Source organism: Barbus barbus (assembly GCF_936440315.1).
Source record: "Barbus barbus genome assembly, chromosome: 27".
Classification (NCBI taxonomy): domain Eukaryota; kingdom Metazoa; phylum Chordata; class Actinopteri; order Cypriniformes; family Cyprinidae; genus Barbus; species Barbus barbus.
Window position 1 is genome coordinate 14,547,952 of NC_136755.1, and position 13,670 is coordinate 14,561,621.

General features: G+C 37.4%; 1 protein-coding gene across 1 annotated transcript in view; it reads left to right on the forward strand.

Moving 5' to 3' along the window:
• The window catches only part of LOC306847037 (PHD finger protein 14), a 99,846-nt gene that overhangs the window by 62,736 nt on the left and 23,440 nt on the right, over positions 1-13,670 (forward strand). Inside the window, exons 15-16 of the mRNA XM_079380776.1 lie at positions 1,142-1,198; positions 1,387-1,508. Of these exons, the coding sequence (XP_079236902.1) occupies positions 1,142-1,198; positions 1,387-1,508 (179 nt within the window). The remainder of the gene's footprint in view (positions 1-1,141; positions 1,199-1,386; positions 1,509-13,670) is intronic.

Sequence of the window (13,670 nt, forward strand, 5' to 3'; positions counted from 1 at the left end):
GTTGTAGCCATATTGTACTTCGTTCGCTTACACATTTTAATATATTTTAATATATTTATATTTAGTTTTCTGTAGTAAACTGTCTTTGTATATTTCCTATGTTATATTCATTTCCTTGTATTTAATTTACCGTTATTTCTTTTCAACAAAACAATTTCAGAAATGTCATGTTTTAGATTGTAGGTCATCCTGTACCCTGTCAAGGACAAAGCTAACTAGCAAAACTTCATATCACAATTATCCTAAATGTTTTGCACAATATTGTAGTGAGTAACCTTTCTTGGTATTGTTGTTTCAAATAGCCCACCATAACCTGTAGTCTGAGCCTGACAAGGGCTAATGGTAATGGCAGATACGTTACTAGTTAGTTTCAAGGAAAATTTTCAAATTATGTTCTTTCTTTTTTTCTTTTTGGCAAACTTAACCCTGTGTATGTCTCCACCCCCCAACCCCTGGAAAAAGTTCAGGCTCAGTATTTGTTCTTTGTTTTTTTGCTTTAACACCTGTAATCAAAACCAAACAGATGTTTTAGCAGTGTATCTGAGGAACAAGTTGTAAAGGCACAGCCCTATTCTGGAAAAGGGAAAAGCAGCTCATTTGCATTTAAAGAGACGTGCACCAAAACAGCGTGTTTCTGCCTTCACTCAAAATAGGCATTTACAAAATTATATAATAAATGATCTGTGAGGTATTTTGAGCTGAAACTTCACAGACACATTCTGGGGACACTTGAGACCTATGTTACATATTCTAAAAAGGGGCGTAATTGGTCTCCTTTAAAACCGGTTGATCCATTCTAAACTCGGAACATTCTGGGGTGATGTTATGTTAACAAGTTAAATAACAAGTGACTTGGTATGTTTTTTCTTCACCTTTCGCACTTCAGGACTTGCGTCATTTTTCATTAGTTCTCCTATTCTGTGGATTGTTTCCCAGTGGGATTTTAAGTGAAAATCCATTTGAGATGATTATTTTAAATACTCCATTCAACAAGAATTCTTAAAGCAAATGATAATGATTTAATTCCTATGTTCATTTTAATAATCTTAAATCATCTTAAATACAGTAATCTGATATTAGAACTGTTTTGAAAAGTTCGGCATTCTGTATTATGACCAAATCTTATTTTCCCTTTGACCAGAGAACCAGAGGCCAGAAGAGGAAGAGAACGTCCATCTGCGAGGAGGAGAAGATCGAGGTGAGCTTTCTCTTCCTCACCCGCACTCCTTTAAGACTGTCTATCGCCCTCATCTACCTCTAATATTTAGAGAGCGTGATGAAGGAAGACAGCTTGTGTATGTTTACACAGCAATCTGAGCCCTCTCCACTCTCCAGCTTCATTCAAACACGCACGGCGGTCGCCTCTAATAGCTTCCGTTTCCATAGGAACCTTCGCCGTGGGAGCGCAGACAGAGGCAGTCGACTCTGCAGAAAAAGCCCAAAGCCGATGACACGCGGACCGAGTGCACCACCTGCAAGGGCCCCGGCGACAATGAAAACCTAGTGAGGTGGGTAAAGCCTGTGCAACGCGCGTCTCTGAAGCATCTGTGCGTGCGAGAGCGTGTTTGCTCTGGTGGGAGGGAGGTGGGGGTTATATTCGCCTAGTGATTAAAGTTCAGGCTTCGTTATAAGGACTGTGCCATGCATGTGTGAGTGGGAGACAGCGCTGGCTCCACAGGGCCTTCTCTATTTGGCTGCCACATGTATTTGCTCACTTGGTTTGGCAGTAATGAGCTGTCTGATTTACTGTCACCACTTGGCCTCCGGTATGTAGTTGCGGTTCCTTCGAACAAGATTATTTTAACGTAAGCAGATCCAGAATCCAGAATCCAATTATCCTGTCTTTTTCTTTCCTTTAACACCTCCTGCTCATGCTTTTCAATGCCGTAACCTCGTTATGTTTTTGCTAAAATATGCGCAAGCATGACTAAGAGTCTTTTAATTGACACTGACATAATAGAAGTGCCAAACAGTTGCCACTTCTGTCACATCACGATCTGACATAAAGCTGGGTAATTGGAAAATGGCTTGTCAGGTTACAAGTACTTCAAATGCTTTTAGGAGATATGCAATGTTTTGCGGACTAGTTCGGGTGTGCTGCCGTTTGGCCTCAGCTGTGGTGTGAGGTGTGTTGCCCTGACTCTTTCTATCTTTGCATTGAACAGGTTGTGAGAGCCGGGCACCACCTCCTCCCCTAGAAAAGGACAGATGAGAGAGAGACAGGGAGAAAGAGAGAGGGAAATTAACTCATTTGAAGAGCGGCGTTGGGGTCGGGGAGGAGCCGCCTCCGACCGCCACCTTCGACCGTACCTTCTGCCCAAAGCGGACCGTGCCATGGACTTGATCATGGTTAAACAGACTATCGTATGTGGACTAACGTAGAATTGATTCAGTTTGCACTGGGAGGGGAAATCAACCCTCATTGGACACTATAAACGGACTTTATATGGACAGAATACTCAGTTAGCCAGTTTGGAGGCACGTAGCGTCGTTCTTTGTGGAATACATGAACAGTGACGCTGGTTTTGGGCCTTTTGCTCTGTGGATTAAGACAGATTCTGGGCCGTTTCACCATCTTTGCAAGCGATTTGCTGTCATCTGGCCTTCTCTTTATGCCCTCCTGGATTTTCTTTTTCTCTCTCGCTTTTACACTGGCTCTAAAACAGCGCACACCTCACCCAATCAGCTGTGCTGATTGAGTCAAATGTGCTTCTGAAAGCTAATTGTGTCTTCTGTCTTGCTTTTATTATGAATGCTTTTAATGCTTTTGTTTCTTGACTATGCTCTATTTTGCCTGTGATGTGTGAATTATATGGTTAAAAGTGGTTAGAATCAGTAGAATCCTTAATTATTTTTTTATAAAGTGTTTGAATTTTTTACTAGTTATGGTAGCATAATATAGCTCAAAATGATAATATCCGTACTTAAACTTCTAGTTGTTTCCTTAGTATCATATCAGTGATATCGTGAATCTCGCAAAAACGTATCTGGGTATATTTCACCATTTTTAATATTTTGGCATTATTTTTATGATATTTAAGTACTTTTTCCATCCCCAAACTGATTACCATAACGGTTTTGAGTATTTTTTTTTATTAAACCATTACTGTGATACAGTATGCAATACTATAGTTTTTAATTTCTTTTTTTTTTACTTTTTGATATGTGAATGCTTTACAATTGTGTGTGTGTGTGTATATATATATATATATATATATATATATATATATATATATATATATATATATATATATATATATATATATAAATAATGAAAAGTGTCACAATATAAAAAATTATAATCATTCATTATTTTTGCTTTAATAATTTCCTATTTTCTCCTGAAATTTGGGGTGAAATTTGACCTACAAATGTTCTTGACAGGAGATTCGCCCAATAATGGAGTCATAGAATGCTAAAACTCTGAAGTTACAGTAATTAGTTGTGAACGTAGGCTGTATTGGTATTTTAGCTTGCATCTGCTTTGACTGTCATCCTGTTTTATACTTTGCAATGGCAAAACAAAATCCTAACACACTGAAAAGTGCTTTGTTCCCAAACCCTGCATCCATTCATATGTATCGCACTATATTGGACTATTGACAGCTGTAGCTACCTAATTCCTAGCAGGATGGCTGACAGGTGACGTGAGGGCTTAACTTCCCACTTTGACGGTATCCTGTGGCGTCTGCATTTATGCCATTGGGAAAAGCCTCATGCCTTCTCAAACTGCTTACTCACAACACTTCCTTCCCTGGGATTTACACATCTTTCCCTCTCTGGATGACTTCAGCTGCCCTTTAACCTCTCACCCTACTGTATCTTCAGCCACAGCTTTATCTCTCTCTTCTACAGCTGTCTTACCTAGCTCACAGCATACTATGTGTGTAAGTGTTTGTCGGGGCACATACTGCATCTGCTTTGCCGAGATAATGCTGCAAGATGGAGCCTTTTAGATTAGAGGTTGCCTGTTAAGTCATGTGATGTCAGTTTAGCGAAGTATTGAGCTCTTTCTGGCATGAGCCGTGCTGCATTTTTTTTTTTTTTTTTTTTTGCTCAATGTTTTGGAATTGAAAAGTTTATTTGTACTTGAATTTTTTTTGTACTTGATGTATTTATTTATTGTAAATATCTGACATGGTAATTTATTTCTTAGACATTCCCCATAATATATGTGTTAATGTGACTTGAGCTGAGATTATGACATTGCATTCGTGAGTGTTTGTGTCCTGTGTATATGCAGTGATTTTGTTACCATGCATCATTTCGCGCGAGTGTGATCTTAGGACAGAGGCGTTGCATCATGCAAGCCTTAATAAACTTTTGACTTTTTCACTTCATTGCCATCATGATGAATGAGTGTCAGTTGGTCCGGCTAATGCACTGTGCAGGTTATCCGTTTATCACTAAAGATGTGTCTGGTTCTGCTGGTCCACTCTGCAGCTTATTCTGACCACAACTGCGCTTAGACAAAAAATTCATATTTAAAGTCACCGTTTTGTTTTGTTTTTTTACTTCATATGGCCTCATAATTTTAATCAAAACTATTAATTTCCTCTTCCCTTTGCGTCAACATCTCTTCTCTGATGAGACATGAGGGCTGGACAATAATCCTCCTCATGCAGCAGTGATCCATGTATCCCTGTTGAACAAAATCAACCATACATTTTTTTTTCTCATTTCACTTGGATATCATCACAATAGTAATAGAATAAATAAGAGAAAAAAATGACCTCAATTTCCGTTTTTTATTGCATGCCAACTTTGACAATGACAAGTAAACTGACCAGTCAAAGCTTTTTTTTTTTTTTGGTTTCAAGCCAGGCTGATAAATTGGCCGGTAGTTGTTTTTTATTTTTTTCCATATGGTAAATTTTCCTGTTTAGCTAATTAGTATTGGAAGCACATATTTACCAGAGTTCACAGTTTACCTCAGTTTTAATTTGTGTTTTTAACCCTTTCAGTTCCTTGATTCCACATTTATGCATTTAGTAGACGCTTTTGTCCAAAGCGACTTGCAATCACAGAGCCAACAATATACATTCACTTTTTTTTTTTTTAAGTAAAAAGCTAGATTAGGAAACAAATTAGAGCAGAAAACAAATGCAGAGAAGCACATGTTACAATGTTGTATTTACTTTAAATTGTACCGGCCATTTTACCCTTTAAGATATTGTCTCAGCCTTCAAAAACCCTTTTTGGTCAGCCACCAATTAGGACTGTCAATTTCAGTCAGCTTCTGCCATTTTTGTATGCAATATGCATACTAAGACAGTCAGTGAACAGACTTTGAATGGCCCATAGCCTTGATCGTAAATGAAAAAGATCCCCGGCAGACATAAGGTGGCTATAACACATCTCAGTTAGTGTAATACTCTCTCTCCTGCTGTTTTCACATGATGTTTTTCCTTCTCTTTATCGCCGTTTTCCCGTTTAGCACATCTCATCTGCTCACACTTGCACACTCTTCCTGTCTCTCTCCCTCTTTTCCACCAGCCGTCTCTCTCTTCCCCGTGCCAAGCCAGCTCTACAAAGAGCGAGAGGAAGAGAGAGAGAGAGGAGAGGCTTTCATGGGAAAATCTAGTTAGTGGCATGACAAAAAGCCCAGTGTGTCTGCTAGTAAGCGAATAGCATTTGTGCTTATACAACAGTGGCGGGAACAAGCTGCATCTCTGTGGCCCCGGCCCACCAAAGCTCTGAGCCTGGACCGGAAAGATAGAATCAGTTTGGCATGACCAAAACCTGAGCACCCCAATTCCTCATACTCAGTCCAGTGGTCTGGTATGATGGGTCCGGCGGGATGAACGGTTCTGGTCTGAACCCAGGGAGCAGAAAAACGGGGGAGGAGGATGTTCTGGAAGAGCTGTAACCTTTCCGATGATGAGCGCCTTTCCTATTACAGACCTGACACGGGATTCAGGGAGATGATTTAATGGTGGCATTTTGTTTTTGCTGACTTCACCTCATTTTTTTTTTCCTTTTGCACTCCCAACCACTATTAAAACAGAAAACCCAAGCGGCAGGGCTGCAGAGTGTGGGAAGAGTGGCCAAGCAGCTAAAATCTATTATGCTACAGCTTCTACAGTGTCTTTTATCCTTGCCAGTTCACTGCAGTGTAGTTGTGCACCGCTGGTCTTCGGGATCGAGCGCCTCCCCCTCTTTGTGCATTTGCTAGATGACTTGCGCAGCCCAGAGGTGCCTAACTAATTAACAAAAGCATGGTAGAAGCCGGTGAACTGCATTGCTGCCAAAGCTGACTGCCTGTAATTGATCCAGACCTGAGGTGCCGTAGGACGCCAAACTTCCCTTCCAAATCCACAATCAACACCCTTTAAATGCTTTATAGGAATATTGTGGGTTTAATATACTGTAAAATACTATAATACAGAACAGAATCTATTATTCAGATTTTATTTTCAGTTTTTGTAAATGAAATTCAGACTTTTTTTCAAATATATTAATTTTCAAACGAATATTTTCATTTAAAATACTATAATATAGAACAGAATCTGCTATTATTCTAATTAATGCATTTGTTTATTTTCAGTTTTGTTAATGAAATTCAAACAATTTTTTCAAACGTATTAATTTTCAAATGAATATTTTCATATATTTTGGTAATGTTGTTTTATTACCATTTATATATTTATTTTAAATGGTTTAAATTAATATTCTGCATTTATTACAAGTTAAGATCAATCAACATTTATTGCCAAAAAAAAAAAGTTGATTTGACCCCTGACCAACTGACAAAAAGGCAAAAATTAAGGTCTGTGTGAGGTACTTAAAATGGATGTAAATAGGGCCATTTTTTTGGAGGATTTAAAAGCAGAAATGTGAATCTTGCAATTCCATAAATGCATTTACATGAATTCTTATGTTAAAACTTTCATATTATTTGAGCTATAAAACTGTTCTCGTTTCAGTTTTTTTAGTGTTACTGTTATGGCAACATATAACTTTACACAGAAAATATTAGTTAAGCATTTTTAACACTCTAAAATTGTTAACGTACTGTTTACATCTTTATGGCTATACTATTGAAACTGTGAGTATTTTAATGTTTACAAATTGTCTCTTTTCACATACATTGCAAGTACCTCACTGTAACCCGGATTTTGAAGAAAAAGAGACAAATGGATTTTTGTTGTTGTTGTTGTAATAAACATCATTCCACATGTGCTGTTAAGCTTAACTTTCACCGAACCAGGAATGTTTCTTTTAACCTTAACCAGCATCATTCAAACCACCAAACTGATCCGCCATCAGATGTTAGAGGCAATATTGTGCAAAAGTTGACACATTATGGCCCCCTGCTGTCTACTCAGAGAAACACACTGCGTCCCTCAGGTGGCTGGTGCCACTCGAAGTTAGCATCCCCGACGGCCGTCCTGGCTTTGAGTACCAGACTAAATGAATGAGTGAGCCGTGTGGTAATGAGATAATAAAGAGGAGTTACTTTGTCAGTGCATCGGCCGGCCTCTGCAGCTTCAGCTATAAGCCCATTCATTGCCTCTCCTCCTTGTAAAACAAAGGCCTCTTAATAATACCATTCCCACCTCAACAGTAAATCAAAAAAGGAGGAGGCTCACAAAGGCTGATAATCTGCTCCCTCAATAGAAGGGATTCACAAAAAGCCACGGGGGCACTTTGTCATGGCCGGCAGTCAATGGCCGAGCGTCTTGTGCCATATTGATCCCTGTCACGTGGTGGCTCCCCAAGTAATTGCGCTGGACCCAAGTGATAAATTTGCTGCATTTGTACCATCCATATGGGTGAAAGTAGCGGGCCCAAGAACTAAACAGTTGCCGTACGAGTCTTGTGCATAACACTTTGGATCCGAGTAAATCCAAGAAATAGCCAATTTATCGCTCTATCAAAATTATAATATGCAATCTTCTGGTCCGTACACGGAAAAGACAATGCAACCTTTCAGACGCTTACTTGGTGTTTTGGTGTGCAAGAATCCGTAGCTACTATTAAACACATCGCTATTGTTCAAGAGATTTGCGTTTCTGCCACCCAAGCGTTTTTGTGGGGTCACTGTGGAAATTGCTCTCGCTCGCAGGAAGTTAATCCACAAAAGGGCCAGTCAAAATTACCATGCAGATTAATCCCTTAGCATAAAACCTTTAATTACAGTGTTCAAACATTTAGGAAGTAATCCTGTCTTTATTTTGATAATAAAGGGGTGTTTTAGCTGTAGCTTATCAGGAGTAGTGCGACGATTCTTGTTTGTTGCCTTGTTTTGTACTTTTGTTATTTCAACTAGTTCTAGATGTCCTCGAATGACATTTTGTTATATCCTGAAGGAGTATTACCATGCTTCATACTTTTGAACACACCCCTAAGATGTGCATCCGGCATCATTTGTGTGTACGTGATATCTGAAATCATGCAGCTTGATACAAAGGGTGTGCGATTACTTTTCTGTGCAATCAGACTTCTGACTTTTCCCAGAATGATGAAATTGGCCAAAAAAAAGAATCCCAAAGAGACTGATGAAATGACCCAAAGCCATATCTAGGGTCCAGAATATCAGACTCGGAGGTGGGCTCTTTTAGGTTGTTGCTATGTTGTTTTTTTATTCTACTATTGTGCATGTTACTTTTTTACAATATACACTACTGTTCAAAAATGTTTCAATGATTTTAAAAATGATTTTATGCTCACCTAGGAGCTGCATTTATTTGATCAAAAATACAGTAAAACGGTATTATTGTAAAATATTGCCATTTAAAATAACTATTTAGTTTGAATACATTTTTAAAATGTTTTTTTTTTTATAATTTATTCCTGATCCGTCCCATGATCTTTCAGAAATCATACTTTACCATCACTTTTGATCAGTTTAATGCGTTCTTGCTTAATAAATGGCGTTTGGTCTCGTACTGTATCGCGTATCTTGTCAGTGTGGCCATTTTTAGTGATAAACAGGAAAGTGGGTCCAGCTGAACTCAAATAGTGATTTGTTAGGTATAAAAAAGGTTATTATACCGCGGCAGCCGTCGTGTAAAGCCCTCCTAGTGTGAAGACCGAAGAGTGTAAAGACCATCGACTATACCGTGTGACTCCACCGGGCTGGGACACCGGCAAAGGATACAAGTATCGCTTTTTATTTTTCCTCTTTCCTACAACTTGTTTCACTTCTGTTTCACTTTTTATAACCATTTCTTACTATGTGTAAGTAAGTTGTTGTTTTAAAACATTTGTGCTTGGCTCAGTGTTGATGTCAGTATAGGTTGTTTATTTAGTTTGATTTAATTTGAGTTATTTTAGTACTTCATACTATATGGATATGAAATAATATATATATATTGAATTTATTTGTACATGTATGTATATGTATATTTGTCAATTATATTTAATTTCTTTATTTTCTTAAATGTGTGTATATAGTGTTTACAGAGTTTTAGTTTGTTACTTTTTCTTATTTGTAAGTCGCTTTGGATAAAAGCATCTGCTAAATGACTAAGTAAAAGTAATAAAAGTGTTAATTTCTTTAAATAAATAAATGCGTAACACTTTAGTTTAGGGACCAATTCTTGCTATTAACTAGTCCAATATGTTAATAATAGGCATGCTAATAAGCAACTAGTTAATGGTGAGAATTGGTCCCTATACTAAAGTGTTACCGTACTTATAAAGCACATATTCTGCATGACCATATTCTACATCCCTACCCAATACCTACATTTAACAACTACCTATTTATAAGCAGCAAATTAGGAGTTTGAGGCAAAAGTTATAGTTAATGCTTATAGCGAGAATTGGACATAACAAAAGACTAATAGATACATTTAAATAAATCTTACTGACACCAAAATGTTGAATAGTAGTATATACTGTTAACTTGTTTTTAAAACATCCACAATGGCTTCCAGTGAAACCTGCTTCATTTACTTCAGTTCCTTTAACTTTACACATTTTCTCAAAAATATCAACAGCTATTCTGTTCTACATTTACATTTATGCATTTAGCAGATGCTTTTATCCAAAGCGACTAACATTGCATTCAAGTTACAATTTTTACATTTTATCAGACTTGGTATATGTAACAATTTCTATTTTATCCTGCTTTTATTTAATCTTTTGCTGAATGTCTGTAGTTCAGGACTGACCCATTTATTCTGATCCTCTCAAACAAGGCCACATTATCATTTAATGACAACTGATATAAATCTCCAGAGTGATTTTTCTGTTGTGCCCCTTTGCTATCTCTTCTCGAAATTTCCAATCGGGCCTAAATGTTCCTAGAATTATTCTGATGTTGGCGATTGCCTGTGTCTCTTTAAAATGCAAGATGATTGCAGTAATAATGATCCGCAAAACTGCAGCCGGGAGCCAATTTAACTTAAATACATTCTCTTTGCTTTATCCAGGGAGATTTAGAATCGTACATTACGGTATTAAGACATGATTTGATTAAACGGAGTTGTCATGCGTTATCTCTCCAATCAGCTGGCTGTGTAGACGAAGGCCCCTGCCCTGAACCTGGCTGACCGGATCAGCCTTTAAAAGGAGCATTGGGCCGAAATAGAGTTCTAAGTGGTAGGATGAGAAGAGATCAAGCAACAGAGCCACCAGGCTTTCACCCTGCACCGAGAAGCCAGCGAGAGGGGGGGGCTGAGCGTGCCAGGGGGTCTCTAAGAACTCCTCTTAGAGATTAAACAGTAGATGAAAGAGGATACGCATCGCTAGCCGAGAGCAACATGTGTCACAAACAAAAGCAATCAATCGTGTTTTTCCCCTCACCTCACATCCCAATAAGATTACATCAATCAATAGACTCTCTTATGAGTGATTGGATTCCGTCCGAGATTGCAGGAGAGAGTTGGAGGGGAGGAGAGAAACGAGCAGCTCAGTTTTCCCAATGATTAAAGCGGACCCAAATTGCTTTGATAACATCAAGGACTTTGTGACGGGGTCCAGAAGGGCAGTGTGTGGAGCAGATAGAAGTTGGCGCCTGCGTGTTGTGGGAACGAGGATGATGCATCACCTCGCGGCGCAGAAACTCTTCAGAAACTTCTCTCATATGCTAGTGGAGCGGTGCTTTGTTATTAGTAGGGAACAAGTCTTTCTTTCAGAAGTACAATGTAGAGTTTGATCACTTCCCTATTGGAGAAGAATCTTGCTGGCTTTCTATTATGAGAGCATATCCACTCAGTTCTTACAAATCAGTGGTTCTCAACTGGCTTTGCTGCAGATTTTATACTGAACATCAAGTGGCAAACCAACAACACAGTGCCGCTTTTGTTTATTATATAAAGTAAGCAGTAGCTTCTTTATAATCAGCCATTGAAATGTAGGCTATTAATGTTACTATGAACTGAATTTGTAGGTTGAACTGGACATATAAAACACTACCGTTCAAAGGTTTGGGTTTGGGTTTTTTTGTTGTGTTTTTTAAAGGGGCTTATTGTCACCAAGGCTGAATTTATTTGATCAGAAACAGTGAATATTGTAAAATAGTATTACAATAACTGTTTTTATTTATTATAGTTTAAAATGTAATTTATTGATGCGATGGCAAAACTGAATGTTCAGCAGCCATTACTTTAGTGTCAAACGATCTTCAGAAATCATGCTAATATGCTGATTTGCTGCCTTAAGAAACATTTTATTATTATTATTATCAACGCTAAAAACAGTTGTGCTGCTTAATATTTTGTGGAAACCAGGATACATTTTTTCAGGATTCTTTGATGAATAGGAAGTTCAAAAGAACAATATTTATTTGAAATGTATTTTTTTTATTCAAAGACAGACATTGAAGTCTTGATTCTGTCAGTTTGATCAGTTTAATGCATCCTTTCAGAATAAAAGTATTAATAGTAGTGTGCATGTAATATATATTTTATAGTAATTTCTTTATTTTTAAATAATTCTATGGGAATTAATTTCCCTCTCTCTAAGCTTATAAACAATGGTATCTTAACTGTACATGATTATATTAGTTGCATTTTATTATTTTCATTTTTATATAGTTATATATATATATATTAGTATTTAAATAAAGTAGGTTTGTTCTCAGTAGTCAGTAGAAAGACATACTATAGTATTTAATTTCTTTACTCTGTTGCACTGAAAGAGAAATTAAAAGTATATGTATTCATTTTGAAAGGTTACTTCCTGTTGAACCGCCTATGATGATTGGCCATTGTCAATTTGAATTCCAATTAAGCATAATCATCGGCCCGTCTGTCTGCTTGGGTCTGCATCACTGAGCACTGCTTTAATTCAAAGATGTTAAACCATGATACACAACAAATGCTACAAAAGGTTTATTAAGACAAAGTAATTAAAGAAGTATATGGCGAATCGGGGCGTGCTCCGCTAATAAAACGCAAGCCTCCCGTGGCTGCCGCTGGTCCAAAACGTTCGCCCTGCAGGAAGCCAGAGGAGTCTCTCACTCTTTCTTTATTTGCCTGAGCGAGGGATTCATATGAAATCAATCAGCAACTGTGTGCAACAATAGCCGCGTGCTCATTAACGCAGCACACACGCACTCCTGGTCATTTGTCTTCTTTTCACAAGGAAGCCTGGAGGTGATTTAAATTCCCCTTTCCTGTGCAGATATGCCTGCTCAGCCTCTCTATATGTGTGTGTGTTTGAGCGCACCGCTGTGTGTGTTTTTACTCGTAACCTGTCCTCACATCTGCTCAGACAAAAGAATGTGCACTTGAGGTTCGGTTTGTAATTGTAGTTTCCATCTTGCTTTGTGATTTCGCTGTCTGTCTCACGTTTGTTTTTTAACCTTGTTAATATTGCAGTAAATTGAACTTTCGGGATAATTGATACTTGTGCTGCTTTAATGAGTTTCTTTAAAGAATTATTCTGGGTTCAAAACAAGTTAAGCATAATGGGCATCATTTGTGGCATACAGTTTATTAGCACCAAAATGTATTTCCACTTTGCTTTAAAAAAAAAAAAAAAAAAAAAAATCTGGGTAACAAGACGACACTTACAATGGAAGTGAATGGGACCAATCCAAAAGAAATACTCAATTGTTTAGCCACAATATGAAAACAGAACACTTACTAACCTGTTCTGTGTTATATAAACAGAAAAATAATCACTGTTGTAAATATATATATATATATATATATATATATATATATATATATATATATATATATATATATATATATATATATATATATATATATATATATATATATATTATTCATATACATATACATACTGTTTTATACACACACATATATATCTAGATAGATAGATAGATTTAGATGTTTTGATTTTCATATAAGTCCTGAAAGTAGACAAAGAGAACCCAATCAAACAAGTGAGAGAAAAATAATTTCTTTGTCATGTATTTATTGAGAAAAATGATCCAGTGTTACATATCTGTGCGTTGCAAAAGTATGTGAATCTCTTGGATTAGCAGTTAATTTAAAGGTGAAATTAGAGTCCATCTGTGCAGAGGTGTTTTCAGTCAGTGCAATGACTATCAAATGTCAGTACGTGACCTGTTTTATTCAAAGAACAGGGATCTATCAAAGTCTGATCATGTTTGTGGAAGTGAATCATGTCACGAACAAAGGAGATTACTGAGGACCTCGGAAAAAGAGTTGATGTTGCTCAGCAGGCTAGAAAAGGTTACAAAACCATCTTTAAAGTGTTTGGACTCCACAAATCCACAGTCAGAC